General features: G+C 36.7%; 3 protein-coding genes across 17 annotated transcripts; 2 read left to right on the forward strand and 1 right to left on the reverse strand.

The window, feature by feature from the left end:
- Positions 1–614: 614 nt before the first annotated feature.
- On the forward strand, positions 615–10,451 carry LOC117618553 (origin of replication complex subunit 3). 10 transcript variants are annotated; one of them, XM_034348166.1, is made up of 18 exons: positions 615–926; positions 1,922–1,968; positions 2,910–3,008; positions 3,127–3,445; positions 3,541–3,710; positions 3,821–3,951; positions 4,105–4,378; positions 4,508–4,585; positions 5,067–5,122; positions 5,231–5,321; positions 5,456–5,670; positions 6,411–6,480; positions 7,355–7,437; positions 7,555–7,641; positions 8,526–8,601; positions 8,848–8,975; positions 9,595–9,771; positions 10,085–10,451. In XM_034348166.1, exons 3-18 carry the CDS (start codon positions 2,934–2,936, stop codon positions 10,188–10,190), a joined length of 2,136 nt encoding a protein of 711 aa, XP_034204057.1. In that variant the 5' UTR covers positions 615–926; positions 1,922–1,968; positions 2,910–2,933; the 3' UTR covers positions 10,191–10,451. The 10 variants fall into 10 exon arrangements, with proteins under 10 accessions (XP_034204057.1, XP_034204062.1, XP_034204066.1 ...); XM_034348171.1 differs by lacking the exon at positions 2,910–3,008; XM_034348175.1 differs by lacking the exon at positions 2,910–3,008 and having other exon boundaries at positions 3,171–3,445.
- Positions 10,452–12,912: 2,461 nt separating this feature from the next.
- On the forward strand, positions 12,913–15,807 carry LOC117617658. 6 transcript variants are annotated; one of them, XM_034347124.1, is made up of 4 exons: positions 12,913–13,096; positions 13,731–13,988; positions 14,070–14,168; positions 14,864–15,807. In XM_034347124.1, exons 2-4 carry the CDS (start codon positions 13,814–13,816, stop codon positions 15,604–15,606), a joined length of 1,017 nt encoding a protein of 338 aa, XP_034203015.1. In that variant the 5' UTR covers positions 12,913–13,096; positions 13,731–13,813; the 3' UTR covers positions 15,607–15,807. The 6 variants fall into 6 exon arrangements, with proteins under 6 accessions (XP_034203015.1, XP_034203016.1, XP_034203017.1 ...); XM_034347125.1 differs by having other exon boundaries at positions 13,760–13,988; XM_034347126.1 differs by having other exon boundaries at positions 13,780–13,988.
- Positions 15,808–16,021: 214 nt separating this feature from the next.
- LOC117617657 (putative mediator of RNA polymerase II transcription subunit 12) lies at positions 16,022–20,449 on the reverse strand. The gene is made up of 2 exons (XM_034347123.1): positions 19,656–20,449; positions 16,022–17,269 (listed from the first exon to the last, which is right to left on the reverse strand). Exons 1-2 carry the CDS (start codon positions 20,207–20,209, stop codon positions 16,633–16,635), a joined length of 1,191 nt encoding a protein of 396 aa, XP_034203014.1. The 5' UTR covers positions 20,210–20,449; the 3' UTR covers positions 16,022–16,632.
- Between the last annotated feature and the right edge of the window lie 901 nt (positions 20,450–21,350).

Raw genomic sequence — 21,350 nt, forward strand, 5'->3', positions numbered from 1 at the left:
AGATCTTAAAATCAATATTTAAAAACTCATGTTTAAAAAAAATAATAATAATAAAATTTTGAGTTAATTTTTTTGAATAAGATACCAAACCGTCCTAAAAAATGACGATGCATTGCTATCTAGAAAACTGTACCAGGTTTCATTTATGCAATAAGTGACATCTCAAGTAAACTTGTAAAAAAATTATTTTATTAGATGGTTGTATCATGCATCACTTGCCATGTTATAAGATATTCAAATATAATCTCTCTATGTTTAACAAATATATATATATATATATGTATATCTCTATCATTAGCATATGAATTCTGTTAGTAAAAACGACAACTAAATTAAAGGACAAACTACAGTAAACCTTCAAACCTATAGGGTCATTTATGAGTTCATACCTGATTTTGGGGACATTTACGAGTACATACTCAACATCACGGAAAACCTACAATTTGCCCCCTCCATTAGCGAGATCGTCAGGAAATCTGTTATCTGCCTACGTGACATTTGTGGGACCCATTTTTTAACTAAAGTGGACTCCACATAAGAAATAAAATTAATTAAAAAAACGAAAAAAAACACATCATCTTCTCCTATTTCCCCTGCCTTCCAGCCTAACCTCTAACCCACCCTCCCCACAGCTCCGCCCCACCTCCATTAGATCTGACTCTCTCCACCCAAATCAAGTTGCCATCTCTCTCTCTCTCTCTCTCTCTCTCTCCCCCCGCCCCTTGGTTTCACCTCCATAGGGCATGGTAACTGTGTCGCTTTCTGGAATTTGACCCAGTTTGGTGCGAGACCCATCTACATGCTGGAAAGAAAGGGCAATAGCAGCAACAAACATCTCCTGCTTTTTACCATCATGGTGATGATGGGGAAAAATAAATGATGATGATCGTGCATCAATATTGAAAGTGATAAGGACGTGTATAAAGGTAACAACATGCATGTGATTCATCTTCATCTCATCAATCCAAATCAAATCTACCCCCTTTGCCATAAATGCTGCCGTTTTGGGAAATGGATGAAGAAAAATCGTGAAAAAAAAACAAACAAACCCAAAGATCATAGCTTTCTTAGATGGGTTTGTTAGAAACAGTGAGAAGCATTCAGTTTCTTCAAATTTCACATGCTTTCAATGTGTAGCAAGCAACCAATTTTGTGCAAATTCCATTATAATTTATATGTTGGTGCTGGCATATGTGAAAAGTTTGAAGATTCGTTTGCGTTTTGAAGCATTTCAGAGAGCTGGTGATTATGGGTCCAAGTTATCAGTTTTATCTTGTGAGCCTTTGTTGAGTGCTTTGTTGAAGGAAAACGGTTTTGCGTATGTTGATTGTGTGTATAGAGAGGTGATTAGGAGGAGAATTGAGCAAGGAAAAGGACGTTTGTTCTTTGATTGATTTTGTTTTGTTTTATTTTTTTGTTTGACTATCAAGGATCTGGTTGCACGGCCCCAAACCTCTTATTTGAACACGGCCTTTGCCACCCAGATCTACAAGTCGAGTCGCAAGTCGAGAAGGGTTTGGATCGCGATAGCTTCCTCTTCTCCTTCCATCCTATACGGGTTGGGTGGTTTAGTAGTTCGAATATTGTGGCGTTATATGGGGTTGAAGCACCCAGAGTTATATGGGGTTGAAGAAATTGGGTAGGGGAAGAAATCTTGGGGGGAAGGAATTGGGAGGAAAGAGGAAGAAATCGAGAGAGAGAGAGAGAGAGAGAGAGAGAGAATCTGGGTAGGGTTTTTAATTTGTTTTTTAATTTTTAATTTAATATATTTAATTTTTTAAAATAATTTAAAAAGTAAATTTTTTATTAGTTTTTTGTCCACGTGGAACTCCACGTCAATTAAGAAATAGGTCCCATAAATGCCACGTAGACAGATAACGGATTTTCTGACGATCTCGCTAACGGAGATGGCAAATTGTAGGTTTTCCGCAACGTTGAGCATGTACTCGTAAATATCCCCAAAATCAGGTATGAACTCGTAAATGACCCCATAAGTTAGAAGGTTTACCTTATATTAAATGATTTAAACAACCAACTATTTTTTACAATTATTTACACACTCAACACCTCCTGTCTCTCGTCACCATTCCCTTCATTCCTTTACCTATTCCTTAAAAATCAATATTTATGAATTTTGTTTCTTTCCATCCCTATCTCTATATATTGTCCGTGTATTTATACCTCATAATCTCCTCTCCACCCTCCTCATGTCAGTTGTTCCTCTTCTTTATCAGTCAACGTTGTTTTCATATATGTTTTTGTTGATACCTAAATTTGATCGCAATAGGCAATGGAAGTTGATGTTTGACAATTTGTCTAATCTTAGTCAACGTGACGAATCAAGTTGTCATAAAAAATATATAAAAAAAAGGAAGGTTAACGGGGAATCTTGGTGTGATGTCGATCAAAATTCTTATGATGCTTAAGTTAGTCGAGTGTTTGAAAGTAAATTATATGAGATATTATGGTGCTTAGAATTGCATAGATTGAAAATGAGTCGTGCAACCTTTAGATAGTACTTTGAGATGACCTTATCATCTAGGAATAAGATTATAGGATGACCTCATCCTAATTTTTCATAGACACAAAATGACCTGGCGATCAAAATCCCTATAATGACTTAAACAATNTGAATAGCTTCAGACTCTTTTTAGGTGTGTCGACCAAAAAAAAGAGAGACTCCTTTTGGTTGGATCAGGTTTTGAGCATATAGACAACAATTTATCGGCTTATCACTTCAAATTCAATAGATAGAAAATCAATTTATCGCGAGATTGTGATTTATCTTTTATTTTCCCGCCAAAAGAAAGACAGAGTCGGACATCCCAGCATTAAAAAAAAGTATAGTGCAGAAATACCGCCAATTGGGCGGGGTAGGAAGGAAACCCTAAAATTGGCTAATTCTGTAGGGTGTAGAAGAGAAAAGAGCATTAATGGCGCATTCATCTGCAAGTGCGGGTGATTCACCACCTCCCTCAAGCCCCGATACCACCCAAAACAACCTCCAGGTCCCTTGTGTTCCTTTTTTCCTTTCTTGTGCTTCGATTTCTATATCTTGTAATTTTTGTTTAATATTGCTCTGTGGTTGGGGCTTCCTCTCTAATTTGTAATTTGATTTATAAACAGCATTTTTTTGTTCTTCACAAAGCATCTGAAAAGTTAACTTGTAGTTGGAAAGCCCGAAAGAGGCTTGATCTAAGCCCAACAAAGCTTAAGCCTGAGAAGAAGGAATGGGATGAGCGCTGCCTGCGAATGGAAGCTTTTCAGTTGGTTTGGTCTGGAATTGACTCCACTATCAAGGACGTTCTGAGGAATATGAATGCTCGTGTATTTAATGACATACACAGCTGGGTACGGGACTCCTTCAATACGAATACTATCAAACCATTTCCGCCACCTTCTCCCATTGTCACCCACCAGCTCTTCACTGCGTTCCTTCTCACCAGTATGGTCTCCAACATCTATTGTTCAAATTGAGTTGAGTGAGTTGATAATGTAGTCGTCATCAATGATCTAACTTGATTGAATCATTACTGGCAGAGAATATGGAGTTTGTTGATGATTTCTTGACATTTCAAGAGCTTGGCCTCTTCTTGAAATCTCACGGATGCCATGTGGCTAACCTTTCCTCCTTCGACTTTTCACCCAATAATGGCATTGCTGGTTGTCTCACAAGTTTATTGAGACAGTTTTTGATGCGGACTTTTGATGTATTTACATTTCCTTGTTCCTTCAGTTCAAATTTCAGAAGAATCGTGTTCTTATTCAATTTCTTTGAATTCCATTATTGCTTCTAATTCAGCTTTGCCTTTTTATGCAGGCAGCTGATATGTCCATATTGGCATCATGGTACAGCCATCAGGGAAACTATGGTTCTCCAGTGGTTGTCATTATAAACGATATGGAACGATGTTGTGGTCCTGTCTTGTCTGATTTCATTCTTATGTTGAGGTATTCTAACCCCAACCCTCGTATGTGGCTTATACAACAAGTTTCCAGATCTTTTTTCACACACACACACACACACCCTCTCTCTCTCTCTCTCTCTCTCAGTACAAGATTTTGCTTACCTGCGCTTGTAACTTGCTCCCTTGTTTCTATCAGTGAATGGATTGTCAAGATCCCGGTCATTTTAATCATGGGAGTTGCAACAACATTGGATGCCCCAAGTAACATACTTCCTTCAAATGTGCTGAAGAAGTTGTGCCCTTGCAAGTTTACATTGGGATCACCGGCTGAGAGGATGGATGCAGTTGTCGAGGCTGCTCTTGTGAGGCAGTGTTCTGGTTTCGCTGTTGGTCAAAAGGTGGCTATTTTTCTGCGAAACTACTTCTTAAATCAGGATGGTACATTGACATCTTTTTTTAGAGCTTTGAAGGTTGGTAATTTAGTTGTTTTCCGATTTTATGAACACATTGTCAATGTTCTCTACACTATGTTGCATTTCCTCTCATGTTTTCCTGCCAGCATGACTAGGTCCCTGCTGATGTCACAAAGTGTTTTTCAGATAGCATGTGTCCAACATTTCTCCACGGAGCCTTTAAGTTTCATGCTCGGACAGTTGCTTGCTAAAGAAGACAGCAAGGTAGCATCCATGAACTATATCTGTCCTCTTTGTGGCTATCATGTTTACAATGCCATAGGTAGATTGCATTTAAGTCAAGGCGCATAACTCATGCCCACATTTATTTTCACATTCATCTTCTGCTATCTTTTGTTCAGATTTTTCATTTAATAAAAAAGAAAACGATTTTCCTTTTTGTTGTCTACTGAACTGCAACAAAGTCGTTAGTTGGCAACTGATCCTCCACCCACCCCCGCGGTCCCCTTTTTGGATTTGCCACAAGAATTATTTTGACGCAGAACATTTGGTTTATGCCTTGATGTATATACGTGCAATCAGATATAAAGCAACAATAATAACTTTGTCAATTATAACTCCCTGTTTGCTTTTTAAATTTTTTTTGCTAATATGTGCATCCTTGAAAAGCCTTCTCCTCTCTGCCCCCACCCAATCACTAGCAATGTTTGTCATAATTTACTAAGATGTTATTTGACCAATGAAGGGACTTCAGAGTGAGAAAGTGGTTAAGGGGGCTTCCGAAATTTTACTTCATGCAAGGTAATCGTAAAGGTCAATGATATTTACTCATTTTGTTTAAAGGATGAGTTTAAATTTTTTTAATAAAAAATATAATATGATGACATCTTTTGGAAAATCTGTCATCAGGGATCAAATGGCTGAACAAACTGATATCCCTATAGCTCATTGTTTGACAGAGTTGAAGAGATTGCAGATGGTCTGGAGCTCTATTGTTCTGGTGACTCCTTTCATTTTCTTATACAGATGTTAATTATTAGTGAAATAACACAATTTAACTTTTTTCGTTGTACCTTTCTTGTTTCATATCATCAAATTGGCCTTTCCGCATCTTGACACACAAGTGTTTTGCAGTGCTTATATGAAGCTGGGAAGTGTGGCAAAATTCAATTGTTAGACTTATTTTGTGAGACACTTGATCCAGATATTTACACCTCATTGGCTTCTGATAATCCCACTGGAATTGGAGAAAGTTTGGCTACATCTTTGTCAAGGGATCACTGTATGCTTGAACAAGATTTGAGCTTCCGGAAGGGACAAACTATTTGTCAGGTAGTACGCAAAGTTAGGTAAGTAATGAGTTTCAAAGAATGCAGATGGATTGAAGTGGTCTGATGTTTTAAGGTAGTCTTAGGGATAGAGTTCGTGTAACCAATCAAGGCCATCTCCTTATAGAACTCTGGTTTGTGAGGACGTCAACTAATGAAAGAAGGATGAGGCAGCGACCAACTAAAATAGAAATTTCTGATAGAAAAATTAAACACCTCTCTCAGTCCCAGTCTCGAACGTGTTCAAGTTATTGGCTCATCAGAAAATAAAGAAACTCATGTCAGGGTTTAGGGTTTAGTGGGGAAACAAGAATAAAATACAATGATACAGCATTACCTTATCTTCACCATGATACAGACTCTGGTCTGGGTTCTTTCTCCGAGCCCTGCCTCTCCCCTCCCCCTCTCCTCGTTCTACCATCCAAACCTGCTGAGACTTATTTCCTCTCAACTATAGTTTTGCACACATGGTTTAGTTCTTATGTTTTCTTTGCCTGAAATCTGATGAGAAGTGAAGTTCTGATTTTAATAATTAATTTTCTATTTATTCTTATCCAAGCATCATGCTACTTAGAGTCAATTTAGATAAGCATCACTTTTGATGTTCCATGTTTTTGTAGATGTCATTTAATTTTTATTTTTTTTTCCATTTATGTTCATAGAAATACTAAAACAAGAAGTTCTGCTCATTAGTTAACTTAAATTTCTCTGCTTCGCCCATAAACTGTTTTCCGAACTGTCTAAACTTTGAAATTGACCAGGGATCTTCCTGCAGCATTGCTTTGTCAGTTGCTCAAAAGTTGGGAAGTTCTCACTGTGGATGTTCCTGAGGTATGACCGCATTTTAGCCTCAGGGTTTGCTGAAATGTTAATGTGAATTTTGTTGTGTTTTGCTGTTATTTATATAATATCCTTTTTAATACTTTACTTTTTCATTTCTGTAATTGGAGATTATCCCTGTTAGTTGAGTGGGCATGAATACTTTTCTTTACTAGATTTTGCTTTACCATATGGGTAAGCCTTTTCAATCTAAAATTTGCAATAGGATCTTTTTTTGTCACACATTTTAGTGTTATGCAAATACAGTTTTTTTACAAAATTAAAGACGTGAGTTTCTTTATTTTCTTATGAGCTTTTGATAGATTTCTGTAATGACTAGTGAGCTTGTGGATGATCTCTAATCAATTGGTAGCCCAAATTTGTAGGACCTGGTCCTTGTTTTTGTTGTTTCCATGGCCTAAGTGATGGTTAGATATCTTTGGGTTGCATGTGTGGTTTGATGAGTACTGTAGCTTGACAAGAGCTATGTTGATGATGCTGTGCCTTTAGGAGAACAGAAGGAATTGAAATTTTGTGACTAAACCTGAATTATCAACAGGACTCCTTAAGGAAAATATTCTTTCTTTTATCAGTGAACACCAATCAAACAATTGAATATGCACAGAAGATAATTTGGAATTCTGATGTACATCTCATCATTTGTCTTTTCCTTAATTCAATATATATTTTGTGCCTAAACCCTTTTAAAGTATTCAATGGTCTATATATGATGTACCCTGTGTGCCTTATAGATGCTAAGCTTTGTTCTAATTTTGTTACCTTATCATCTAGCTATTACTTTGACATGTTTTAAACAGTGATAGTAGTTGATTACTAAGTCCATATAATATCAGTTGAGTGATCATCAGTTATGTGCTTGGAATAGATTCACCACAAGGTAAAGGAGTTGCAGGCCTTGTTGAAATTTGAGGGAGGAAGTTGTAAACCGGATTTTACAGACGTATGCAGGTAATATCTTTCTCTCTCTATCTCAATAGCTTTGACCCACCCATGTTATATTTTATATTTTAAACTTGGCGGATCTCAGTTTCTAGTGGCTTGGTTTTGACACTGTTCATGTGACAGGAGACATACATCTCACAGTCCTGTAAAAATTGGCAAGTCACAATCAATAAATGGAAAAGCTGCTATACTAGTTGATTGCATGGTTAGGTAACTACTATAATTTTGCCATTGCCTTCTTTCAAAACTTAGTGCTTATTTTCTGATCAGCATTGGAACAAAAGTCCATACTCTTGACTCGATGGACAAACTCTTCTGCATAACTTGTCTCAATCTTAAGCTATCATGGGCAAATATTTTGAAATTATATTGCCAATTGGCTTTGCTTATACTATGTGTTCATATGAAGTGACTCGGAAGTTGAGGCTAGACAAAAGTTTCAGAAGATTATTTCACAAGTTCTGAGCTAATTGTTGTATGGAACCAAAATGCTTTGGTTTTAACAATTGTTTTTCAACCACAGCAATTTGTTTTGTTTAAAAGATTAAAAAAAAATTGCAGAGGTGTTGAAGATCTGAAAATTTCTTCCCCTTTTTCCCAAATTTAGCTCAAGCATATAATTTTTCCAGATCTGAAATTTGGAGACAATGCACACAACTTAAAAAGAAAATGGAAATTATGGTTCTATTCTTTTAGGATGGGGTCAGCAGGCAAGGTTATTTTCCTTATTTAATTTAATAATTCTAAAAGTGGGTCTTTAAGTCTACATATTAATCAGTACAACATAATTAGTAATGAAATGCTTCTTTTTACAGCAAAGCATTTTGTGAATTTTTCTTTTCCTTTTGAAAAATTTAGAACGAACAACTTCCCATGCATCCTTGAAGTATTGAGTCTATGACTTCTCTGTTCGCAGTGATAAGGTTTTGGCAAACACACGACTCCTTTTGTATAAGATCACCTTCATGCAAATGAAATGGAGTTTCTTAATACCTATTATCTTGTATGATTTTACAGCTTAATATGGTTATTGAAAAGCATCCTGGGTTAATATCTTTTCCTTTTTATATTTTATTTTTATTTGTCCATGACAGGTATTTCATGAGGCCGATTGAGTGCATACAATGTCACGAAATTGTTTGCTTTAGAAATGTTGAAAAACTTCAATCGGTAAGCATTGCAATGGCTGCTCTGACTAATTTACATATACCAGCAACTTATCATGAAATCTGTATAGGATTTTATTACTACCTATAATTAATCACGAAAACTCTTGGATGTTTGATATTTAATGTTTTGACAGGCTATTTTTATCAGATTAGTTGATTAGCATGACCGCCACTTATGAAAGTTTTGTAACTGAATCCTGAAACTTAATAAATCTCCTTTCAGTTCTTAACTTCACACTTGTTTCAGGCTTTGATTGGAGATTCAAGAAAGAGGATTCAAGTGGATCTTTTGGAGTTCCATAAAATCCTACGATGCAGTTGCTGCAGCAGGAGTGGCAACATTCCATTGTCATCCATGCCCGATACCTCAATTGTGTGAGTATAACCGTAGCTATAATATTGAAATTGTTTTAAATATTATAAGAAACGCTGATGGAGGCTAATAGAAGTCACAATTCAAATTTGCACTGTACTTTCTTAAAACTGATGGTAAGATGCGTTGGCTTTCTATTCAACTACTTAGTGGTCTAGACTTGGAGGGATTTTGCCTTCATTATCAGACGCAAAATCAAATTGTCTACTGGTTTCATATCATTGTGTTTTTGGTAGATCTTTCATTTTTTTTCCCATTCCTGTTTGGACGTTAAAATATATTTTCTTCCAAAAGTTTCTTTTCTAACAAAGAATAACTTATTATCTCTGGGTAATATTTTTTTCGAATTGCCTTTGTGGATGATGAAGAGACCAAATATTAGATAATAGATAAAATTTTGGTTATCCATTACCAGTAAGGGCGTACAATACAAGATAGGTTCAAATCATAAGATCAGTAGCTGGTAATTGATCATAATTCCAATGTGATATACCAATGTGACTTAAAACACTGGACATGAGTAATTTGCTTCATTTTAGCTGTCTACTTCTGATCATAGTTCAAAGTCTGCAGTGGCCGCTACTTTAAGGTTGAGTTTATTACGTTAATTTTATCTTGTAGGTATACCTTGGCTCAAGAGCATGGCGATCTTATCAATCTTCATGACTGGTTCCAGTCTTTCAAAACAATTGCCAGTCAGCCCAGAAGGAAAGGGGGGTGCAAGTTGAAGCAGTCCCCACTACCGAAAAGACGAAAGGAAGTGAATGAATCTGAAAACAGGAGCGAAGCATCTATTCAGTATCCTTTAGTTTTTTCATACTGCACAGTGTACATCCTCGTTTTCTGTGAGTTGACCATCTTCCCAAGTTGTATACAAAGATCAAATTACTAGTTACAAACCAAGTTTCGAGTCAGAGAATTAATGAAGTCCCCATATTTTTGCTGTGTTATAGGATGCATTACATTGCCTGCATCAAGCACTGTTTTCCTTCTTGTTCTTCCCTCATTGAATTACTGCCCAAAATTAAAAAGTCGGATGTGCATCAAGATCATTAACTTTGCTTTTGTTTTTGTTTTTTTTTTGTTGGATCCTTAACTTTGCTTTTCACAGAGCCCGATTTTGCAGGGCAATTACCGAACTACAAATTACAGGCCTCATTCGGATGCCCAGCAAAAAACGTCGTGACTCTGTGCAGAGAGTGGCCTTTGGCCTGTGACAAGTTATATGAGTTTGGTTGGGTCATAATTTTCCCCTTAATTAATACTTTCGGTTACTAATATTATAATTAAATATGAGGTTGATAGTAGGTTCAAATATGCTTTCATATATTTTGAGACCTAAAAGAGTTGAGATATGCGGCATCCAAGAGAGTGCCCATCGTGTTGATGTTGGTAAGATGACACATGATTGAGTGACCACATGAAAAAGAAATGTGCATATGAATTGCCTGTTTGGCAATGTTTATTTTGGATGATAAGTGATTTTTTAAAAATTTTGTGAAACTTAACTCGTTTGGTAAATTATGAGAAAATCACTTATTGTTAAAAAATGTTGTGAGAGAAAGTTATAAGGGAAAGTAGCTAATAAGGTGCTTTCATTTTCTGATTATGCGGGAATCAATATTGAAAATGCGCTGAGTTTAATAATTATGCGGGAATTATTTTTTGATTTTGCGGGAATCAGTACCAATAACACTTTTAACAAAAAGTTTATTGAACGTCAAACTGTTTTTTCTTACAGCTGATTTCTCTCACAGTAAATCTGATAGCGATTATTTTCACAATACAGCAATGCAAGGAGTGAAGTAGGCTACGATATAGTTTTCAATTTCCTCTTTCTTTAGTATACCTTGTGCTAAACAAAAAGGTAAGCAAAGGTAAAACAAGGAGATATTAATATGACCAAACCAATTACTATAAACTGCCACTGGTTGGTTTGGTTTGGTATTTTAACTAAAATTACGGATGAAAACGAATCAAACAAACCATTGTTGCGTGGTTTAGTTTAGCAGTTTGGATCTAACCTCAACAATCCTATTCATTTTTTTCTTTTTCTATTTAGTTTGCCCAACTCTAGAGCCAGCTAACGTATTTTCCATTTTACAACATAAAATCATATTCTTTTTCTAATTTCTATATCTTTAACATACTAAAATTCATCATTCCATCAAAATAACAAACTAACAATTTAATGATATCAGTTATTAGTTGCAATCCAACATTTGCATGTAGGTACGTATAAAATTTGAGACCATGTAATTTTACGTATTGCGATCCGAAAATTGCAAATAAATACAAATTAAAAAACAAAATAATAAATAGAGAGTTTAATTCAGTTCGGTTTATAGCGGTTTATAGATAACCAAACCAATACCTTTTAGTTTGATTTTGAAAACATCTAACTTTATGATTGGCGAAAATCGAACCAAGCTGCGCATAACTGTTTGAATCCACCAATTTTGACCATCTGCCAGTTTAATTCCCACCCTTTGTGAAAATGGGAGACGCGGGCCAAAAATGAAACAATTAATAACACTGGTTTGGTGATAAGTATTTATTGAAAAGAAAAAAAAATTGTAGCTTGAACCAACAGGGCAGCTCCCACACTTTTTTTTTTTTTTTTTGTAATACAAGCAATGATCTAAATTACAAAGAGAATGATGATTTCTCACACACACACTACCACAGTGTCATGAACAGTGGCGGAACCACATGGGGAGTCAATGGGGTCAAACAACTCCTTGGCAGTCATGGAAATATACATGGAGGTCCTAATTGCTGGAGGTGCGACCCCTTGAGCTGCCCACCATCTGCTCGATGAAAGGCCTGAGGAGGAGGAAGAGCTGCTCGCAGCTTCTTGTAATATATATTTTAAAAACTGCCTGGGCAGAGTTGTGTTTCTTTTTATTTTATTTTTTCCATTAATTCAAGTTCTTTTTAGGTAATAAATGAATTAAAATCATCACATACTTATTAAGTATCAAAATTTTGAATTCATGTAGCAAACTATCAGGAAATGTACATGCTTTTGTCCCCTGAAATATCTATGTGAGCTGTTCTAGTATGTACACAGTTTGGTATGGGAACTTTTAGTTAAAGGTTGTTCTGCTCGATTTATATTGTTGTTTTCGTTATGAACTATCTTTCTAATTTTTAGTGCCATATTCATCTTTAAAAAAAAATTAGAACTTTTACATGATGACCCCTTGACTTGAGGTTATAATCCTAAATTCTCTATTGGTTATGGAACTTCGAATTTGAAACTACTGATAATCAATGTCCTTTTTTACTGGGTTATACCCTGTTGGCACCCACACTTGTTTGTTATGAAAAGAAACAAACTCTTTTGTTTTTGTTTGTACTCGAGAGAAGAAGCAAACTCCTTCCACCCTCTTTGGGAGGTACACTTCCTTGTTTTGAAATTAAATATCATACTCCTTCATCGGCAATGTACCCCATTGGAACTGCTATTTTTTCCTTTAATCTACTATACTAAATTGCTTAATTTAAATATTTGGAATTTAGGCTACAATAATAAAGTGATTTTTTAATAAAACAATATTCTAGATTACTCATAAAAATTTGAGTGCAAAGAGAACACACAGCTTTGGTTAACTAGTTTACCTCACGTATGCTCGTCGGTAGTTTTAGCTAAACTTGATTAGTGAAATTAGGGTAGAAATTTATTGATTATCCACAAGAAATTCTCTTCAAATTATATTATTCTCTACAAATTTATGTTTTTCTGTGTAGAAAAAGAAGTCTCCTATTTCTATGGGAATTTTCAGAAAATTTTGTAGCTCCAAGTTCCCAATCCCGGAGTTGAATGGGTGACGTGGCGTAAATCTTTTTGCAGTCACGTCCCCGTTTGTCGAAAGAAAAAAAAATAAAATAGAAACCATGGATAATTACTTTTAGAAATAAATATGTAAAAGCCGCCATTTCAAAACCCTCACTAATAAGTCTGTAATCTGCATTTTCTTTTGTTGTGGTTCTAAAGAGGGAAAGCGAAAAAAGGATTAAACGACCGAGTGACTCAGTCAGTTCTCTAATTTTTCGAATCGAATGAGCGAATATCAGAAACCCTAATGGTTACCATGAATGCACGAATCGCATAAGCGAGGTAGGTTTCTTTTGCTTCGAATGATAGTTATCTCTGTGCATATTTTTTTTCTTTCTTCAAATATAACCACTAATCTCTCTGCTTCTTCTTTGTAAAAAGAAAATAGAGAACCCTTGGGATTGTTTTATTGTACTCCGCAGAAAATATATCTCTACCAGAATCCCCGATTTTTTTCAAAATTCCGGACGCCTGGCTGATAATGCTGGCTAATTTTAGCGTGTGGAAACCGTTTGAGGCTTAGGGTTTAGGTTTTAATGCCCAAGCCAAGGTCCTAAATAACGTCCAAAGTCCAAGACTTAAAACTTGAAACCTAAACTCTAAGCTCTAAACGGGTGCATTTTGACTTTCATTATAGTCACGATCAATCGGTGTATGCATTTGGACGATCGGAGCCTCCAGTCATCTGGACTCTATATATATATATATATATATATATATATATATATGTACATATAATTCTACTTCCAGCCATCTTAGTAATTCTAATTGCCTCATGTCCAAATCTTGGAGCTTACTGTATTTTGATTTGTTTTGGTTGGTATTCATGCAGCAGTGATTTTATTTTTCTTGTGAAAATCGATTTACGTTCTCTTTCTTGATTCAGTTTGACCTAAGATGTCTTTCATATGGATAGGATGGACTTTTGGTGTATTGTTGATATAGGTCATTCTTGGATGATTCAGAATTTTTTCCTTCGACGCTACACTAGCTCTTAAAATGAAACCAAAAACAACTGCTGTACCCAGAGCTCAGAAGTCCAAACCTTTTCAGGGCGATGGACATAATTGGCTTCTTATTGCTGGTGGTGCCTTGTTAAGTACACTGTCAATTCGTCTTGGTTACAAGCTGAAGCAAGCACTTGACACAAAGCACCAGGAGAATGCTAGTAATGGTTTGAATTGTCTTTTAATATGTATAACTCTATTTCTTCAAACTGCCTGCTTCTAACTTTTGACATTGTGATCAACTTTAGGAAGTGGAAAATCCTCTGACAGAAGGAAGTGCCGTGTGCACTCAAATGTTTATTCCTTTACACAACAAAGTGATGGCAGTTGCTTTAATTGCATGTCAGGTATGATTAATACTTCATCTTTTCTCGAAAATTTCTGAGAGTTAAACCTGTTAGTTTCTGTTCAGGACTCAAAATTAGTTTTGGGCTGATGGTTGATCACCTTCATTGCCCCTTAGGGTGTTGGAGCTTGTATGATATATGATGACACGTACAACTATATTGAGAAAATAAGATAACGAGGAACTGAGTGTTCAGTTTTTAAAAGCTGCACCCTATTCTAACTTGGTTTTGTTGCAAATGACAGCAGTTGAATTTTCTCCAAAGAGCGAGACTGAAAAACTTAAAAAGTGTTCTAGATTTTGGCGTGACCTAGAAGTTAATTATCTGTATGAGCAGTCTTATTGGGAAACAACTATCTGTATTAGGATTGATGCTAGTTGAGCTTGATTTGAATTGTATTATACTTGTCGCCATCTATTTGCAGTTTTCTCTTACTTTTACTAACATTAAACATAATGTAGTTAGTGATACCATTCACTAGATAATTTCCCAGATTCTTTTAGTACAGTCTTATGTGGTCTTCTCATTCAAAGACCTCGTTGACTGGGAAGTTACCTTGGCCCATTACTTTCTTCCTCTTTGCTTAGTTTCACTTCTTTGGAGTCTGGATGAGCCATAGCATGATAAAAAATTTGACAGTCCATTTTTTATGATGATAATCTCGTTGTTTCATATTTGTACTGGATTTGAAATAGGAACTGAGGCCATGATGGAGATGAAGTGCCTGCCCGATGGCCAGATGCTGAGTGAATCTGATGGAGCTCTGCCTCTAGTTACGGTTCCCACCCCTGAATTTAACAAGGAGAATGGCATTGTCTGGGCATCTTCTCCTGATCGCCTTGAGTTGCCTCCAAAGCCATTCCTCCACTATTCAAACTGCTCAGATTCTCCATGTGTTTCAGAGTCTGGCTCTGACATCTTCAGTAAGCGGGATGTAATACAAAAACTAAGGCAACAATTAAAGAGAAGAGATGACATGATACTAGAGATGCAGGATCAGATTGTAGAACTGCAGAATTCACTGAATGCTCAGCTGGCACATTCAACCCATCTGCAGTCACAACTTGATTCAGCAAACAGGGACTTTTTCGATTCTGAGAGAGAAATTCAAAGGCTTCGGAAGGCAATTGCAGATCACTGTGTGGGACATGCGAGCCCCAACGGCAAATCATCCCCAGTCACTATTTGGCAACCTGAAGCAACAAATGGTCATGCAAATGGGTATCTTGATGGGGAAAGTAATTTTGATGCAACTGAAAAAGGAAGAGGGGATGGGGAGAGGGTTGAGATGCTCAAGAGGGAAGTGGGAGAATTGAAGGAGGTGATAGAAGGAAAGGAGTACTTGCTGCAGAGCTACAAGGTGCAAAAATCAGAGCTCGCTTTGAAAATCAATGAGTTGCAGCAGAGACTGGATTCTCAACTCCCCAATATTTTGTAGGCACTTTTAGTTCATGTGTATTCTTTTGCTTGTTTTTTTTTTTTTCATCTTCTTTGATTTGAGGCTTCCTGCTCAGAAGCTTCGTTTTCCTCCTTCCTCTCCTTACCATACCTAGTTTAGCTTTATTTCTTGATGATAAAGTCTTTGGTGATGTAATGCAACTCGGGATGAATATGAGAGTTTGGTGTTTTGGTAGGGCCATTTTCTCGGGGTGTACTGGAAGTTACTTTTTTCAAGCAAATGTTTGAATTGCATCGTGAAAACATTGTTATAGCATTTCGATTTTGGAATGATAAGCGAATCCTGCGAACAACTTTGGCACTGGAGAGAAATCCAAGTTCAGACTTTAAACCCCCACTGATGGAAGGAAAGCTGAATATGGATAAAATAATTATTTTTTTAAAGTCAATAATAATTGGAGGTAATGCTAGGGAGACCAACTTTTTTGTACCACAATTGCATACCACAATTGCATACCATCTGATGTGGCATGCCAAATCATTTAAAGCACAAAAAAGATGGTATACAATTGTGGTACAAAAAAGATGTTCTCTCTAACATTACCCATAATAATAAACATTCTTCATGCTTGGAGGGACTACAAGCCTCTGATTCTTCTGACTCAAGGCCACACAATTCCAGATTTCAATAGCAGTGTACAAGTAAATTCGCACGCTTAATCAATATACAGAACAGTAAGAAATGATCAAAATATAAAAACTTGAATCTCTCAAAGGAGAACCCCTTGTACCCACGTGCTGCTCTCTGACAGTTGCAAGAGCAACCCCGCTAATATAAAAGCTATCCATCTCCCGTAGTAACTGCAGTACGTGGCTTCAATGATCTTTTCTTCTATTTGTGATTTTAATTTCAACAGGAAGCATTTTCCCCAATTTCATGCTGCACGAAATACACAACTAATCAAAGACAGGCCTCGGCCAATTCACTTTCCATGTAATGGGCTCTCCAGTTTATAAACAGACTTTCTGTCCATGATCTAGTACTATTCGCCAAGACCTCTAATGTTTAACGCGTGTTCAAATCAAACTCCCCAACTTCACGCCAGCCATCCTGCATGCCTGTGGATCCATTCTCAGTCTCTTCATCATTCAAAAAATCTTCAGATGGTTCCTTCTCATCTCTTTGCATATTATTTCCCCATCCATTTATCATCTCTTCTGGGTTAACCCCGTGTTCCTGCTCTCTCATGTCATGACCAATAGCAACATCATTGCCTTGAGACCCAAGTGCACTTGCCCTTATTGGGGCCCGAGCCAACATTTCAGCATGCGCTTGTGACTCAACCCGAGCTTGCTCTGCCTGAACAATTGCTGCCATTCGTAATTTAGCTTCCCGGCCAGCCTTCTCTCTTGAATCAAGCTCTGCTTTCAATTCCAGACACGTTCGTTTTTCTTCTTGGCAAAGTGCCTGCTCAACCATAAGTCTCTCTTCGGAACGAAATTCCCCCAAAGCTCGTTTACGAGAAATTATGTTAAAGGCTAGTGCCTGTTTCTCAAACGTTGCTGTAAACTCTGCAACTTTAGCAGATATGTTGTGATCCCACTGCTGCGAGCGAGATGGTATCAGGCCTGTTGTGTCTGAGTCAAGGATTCTGTCATCCTCCTCTGCCTCATAATCTGCCACTACATGATAAGGCAGTAACCTGCCATATGGGGAAAAAAGGTAGAAGAAATCCTCAGAAGTGCACGAATTCTCAAAAGGTCAAGCACAAGTAATTTAAATAAACACACGGAGATAAAGCTAACTACTTTCAAGAAGCAACTGGGAATAATTCAAAGGAGAAGTTGGTACCACCATCTTAAAGATAACACGGCATACAATCATAGATTCATAATTAATGTATTGGTGTATACAGAAACATCAGACTATATTGAGCTGGCAGCCATGTGATCAATCACTTCGACTAATCAGTTAGAAAAACCACAGTTCTTGATGAGATGAACAATATGCCTTGTACTTGATTTCCAGAAAAGATGGCTGTTTATAAAATAAAGCAAATTGATGTGTCATAATGCTTCTTAAGGGCCATATTGACTTTGGATTGATATAATGGTATTCTGGACACTGTACCATGCATCCTAAACTACTCAAACGTTAACAGAACTTCCAACAACATTTATATAACTGAATGAAATCATATCAGTGATTTCTCATCACACTAAGACACCGTAGAATGCTGACTGGTTAGGTATCTGAAATTAAGGTATATGTTCATGTGGTCTATTTAGCAATAAGAGGCAAAAAAAAAAAAAAAAAAGTCCTCAAAAAACACAAAATGTAGAACAGAATCCATCAAAATCTTAAGGTATGTGAAATAAGCCAGCTAAACCTTTTAAATCAAGAGAAGAAAGGACAAGTCATCCCTCAGATCATGGTAAACTACAGGGAAAAAACACTTATATGCCACCTGCAATCATATCCCAACCAACCTCTTTAACTCAAATGATATTTTATCAACTTCATGTAGCAGTATGCAGACTAACAGATGAAGGATAAAATAAATATAAAAAATTAAGAGTAAATGAAATTATAGCCCAAGGCTGTTTCATGTTGTCTCAATTTGCTTATTCCATCTATCCTATAAGAGGCGGTGGCTGTAAAGAGTAACTTTTACATGACACGTGACACACAAGACTCCAAGTCTTTATATTTCATTTCCTAATCTAATATTCTTCTTGCAAAAATTATACCCCCTCCCACTTTCAAATTAGTCCAAGGTTTGGTTCTGTTATGCAGTGGAGGATATAATGGCACTAGGCACACAACTCCTATAAAAGAAATCATACAGAAGTAAAGAAAATTAAAATGAGTGGGAAGTTGTTCAATAATCCAAAAACTTATACAGAAATATCCACAAGGGATAAATCAAATCATAAAGAAAAAAATATAAGAAAAAGAAACCGTACAGAACGTACGAGAATTAAATAAGTGGGACATCAGTTTAGAAACAATGTACAATCATCCAAAAACCTATACAGAAATGTCCACAGGACTGCACAGAATATAAATAAGTATTGAAGTATCCTTTAGCTTAGGCATTTTAAAGAACTTTCAACATAACTTCCATAGTGGTAAGTCATGTTGGTTCCTCATCCACTAACGATACCATCCTTTTGAAGAGAGAGAGGTAATGGGTTTGACTTTTAATGAAGTAGGTTGCCAAACTCCCCAATGGTGGGAAGGGAACCTGGAAGAGGAAAACTTATGTTGCACAAGAACTGAATCAAAGAAATCAAAATACTAACTCTCTATGTGGTGGGAAGACAGTATATCTTAATGAAATGCCTTGGTGGTGAAACGGTAGACACGCGAGACTCAAAATCTCGTGCTAAAGAGCCTGGAGGTTCGAGTCCTCTTCAAGGCATAATATACTGTTATACAAAATACTAACTCTCTTGTGTGGATAAAAGATGAAGCACTCCACTCGAACTGAATCAAAGAGATGAAAAATTGTACAACTAGTTCCTCTTAAAAGCAAACTACAAAAATGACAGTAGAGCTTTGCTGCAGTGACATGATACTGAAAAACCAGAACTACAAGTGCTATCTCATACAGTTAATTTGGCGTTAATTCTACCAAATATCAAACCAAGGCACAATTATGGATACTAAGAATGCTTTTTTCTACTAATAAAAAATTAAAAAAAGAAGAAACATAGGTTAACGTCCACGCCAAAATACGACTATGATGCATATTTTAGCAATTAGCATGTAACTTAAAATGCACTGATGTAGTGCAACGTTAGGTACCTGGTACGAAGAACGAGAGGGTACATGGAACGGAAACGGGATCGGGGTAGTTTCTATGGTACGGGATTCGAAGGGGTAAATGAATTAAGTCAGAATTTTCAAAAAAAAATATTGTATGCAAAATAAGGATATATCGTATGTGTATATGTATAGATCTGAATTTGTAAAACAACGTAGAATAAAGCACACGACACCTACTCAGAAAATGCAACCGAAACCAAATAAAAATTGAGTTTGATTTTAATGAAATGGAAACCCTAATCAGTTAAATACTTAACCTCTCGCAGGCGTCTTCGAGGGAAGAGAAGGCACGCTTGAAGTCGGGATGACAGACCCGCCAGGCGTCCTGGTACGCCATCTGTAGCTCCGCCTGGTTCCCGGGTCGGATGGCCCTCTGTTGCTGCTGTTGTTGCTGCTGCTGCTGCTGTTGTTGCTGCTGCTGCTGCTGTTGTTGGGGCTGTTGCTGCGGGTTCGCAACAGGATTTTGTTGGAGATTAGGAGCAGAATTAGGATTAGGGTTAGGGTTAGGGTTGGGGTTGGGGTTGGGGTTGGGGATAAGGTTAGGTTGGAGATTGAGGCCTCGGAGTGGGCGCAAATGGGCGTCGATGTTGGAAGGGAAACGGGAAATGGCCGCGGCCTGTTGGGCTTGTTGCTGTTGCCTTTGTAGTTGTTGTAAGAGCAATAACTGTTGCTGTTGATGTTGCTGTTGCTGTTGCTGTTGATGTTGATGGTGTTGCTGCTGCTGCTGCTGCTGCTGGTGTTGCTGCTGCTGCTGCTGCTGCTGTAGCATTAGTTGCTGTTGGTGTTGAGCCAATGCCTTTGCCTCTTCCATCTTTCTCTCTCCCTAAAACAAAACTAATCTCCTCTTTTAATTATCTCTGCCTGTGAAGACTTCTGGTGCTTCTGCTGCTTTTTGGCTGATGATGTCCCTTAACAGGCAGAGCACAGAAGGAGAGAATATGATCCCACATCCGCAAAGACAGATCATATAGGTTAAGAAAATGTTAATCATGTAATCGACCTCAGTGGAACGCTGCCCTTCCTCACCGGACTCTCGCTATATCTAAATGAATCGGATTTGTATCTGAATCCGATCCGCATCCGGTATAATTAACTGGGTATGAATTTCAATTTTATATATTTTTTAAATTCATTAACTTAATAAATAAATAAAAGAACTAGCCTGCGCGCCAATTGATTTTTTTATTTATTATCTTACTAATTCAGTTTAAAATTAAGAAAGACCAAAATGAATTCAATTGTGTCTCATGTGAATAGCAGTGATATTCTCATAGTATTTTTTATTTTATAAAAATATTATTAATTTACTATATTGATCTCAATTAATAAATATTAGCCTCTTCACACATGCATTTGCCAATTGATTTTTTTATTTATTTATTTTTGTCTATGTGCAAATATGTTTTCTTTTTTACATCAGGTAAACATATAGATATTTAAAAATATAAATTAAAAAACTGAAAAGAAAACAGAAAAAAGAATGTGGGTGGAGTGGAGTGGGGAGTAAAATGACGATTGTGGATGGAGTGGGAGTAACTTCCTCCATATAATTACTTAAGGTGCAATTTATTTTTATTTTATAATTGATCACGTCAGCTGATTTGCACGAAATCTTTGGGGTTGTTCCACTTCCTAAAAAGATCGGGAAAAAAATCGAAAACTTAGCTTTATCTCTAAGCTTTCCAAGGATATATTACACGTCACTTAGAAAAATCGGGAAGGTATTCAAATGTTCAATCTCACATAGCAGCACAGTTCTGACGGGATTACAACTTTGGCTGTCTTGACTTGCAATTATGAACAATTGGCTTCATAGAAAACTATGAAAATTTGACACAATGATCTTCAATGTCTTAGCTTTCTTCTCCAATTGGCCTTGTACTATAACTCCTCCGAAAAGTTGATTTTCCTTCATAAACCTTCTAAGAGCGCAGAAAAGCTGAAAATAAGGA

This window comes from Prunus dulcis, chromosome 2 (genome assembly GCF_902201215.1).
Source record: "Prunus dulcis chromosome 2, ALMONDv2, whole genome shotgun sequence".
Lineage (NCBI taxonomy): Eukaryota > Viridiplantae > Streptophyta > Magnoliopsida > Rosales > Rosaceae > Prunus > Prunus dulcis.

Coding starts and splice junctions, on each gene's coding strand:
- LOC117617657 (XM_034347123.1), bottom strand. CDS start 20,209: ATGGAAGAGGCAAAGGCATTGGCTCAACACCAACAGCAACTAATGCTA. Junction 17,270..19,655: donor CTCGAAGACGCCTGCGAGAG/GTTAAGTATTTA, acceptor CCCATATGGCAG/GTTACTGCCTTATCATGTAG.
- LOC117618553 (XM_034348166.1), top strand. CDS start 2,934: ATGGCGCATTCATCTGCAAGTGCGGGTGATTCACCACCTCCCTCAAGC. Junction 4,586..5,066: donor TTGCTAAAGAAGACAGCAAG/GTAGCATCCATG, acceptor TGACCAATGAAG/GGACTTCAGAGTGAGAAAGT. Junction 5,322..5,455: donor TCTGGAGCTCTATTGTTCTG/GTGACTCCTTTC, acceptor AGTGTTTTGCAG/TGCTTATATGAAGCTGGGAA.
- LOC117617658 (XM_034347124.1), top strand. CDS start 13,814: ATGAAACCAAAAACAACTGCTGTACCCAGAGCTCAGAAGTCCAAACCT. Junction 13,989..14,069: donor CCAGGAGAATGCTAGTAATG/GTTTGAATTGTC, acceptor GATCAACTTTAG/GAAGTGGAAAATCCTCTGAC. Junction 14,169..14,863: donor TTGCTTTAATTGCATGTCAG/GTATGATTAATA, acceptor GATTTGAAATAG/GAACTGAGGCCATGATGGAG.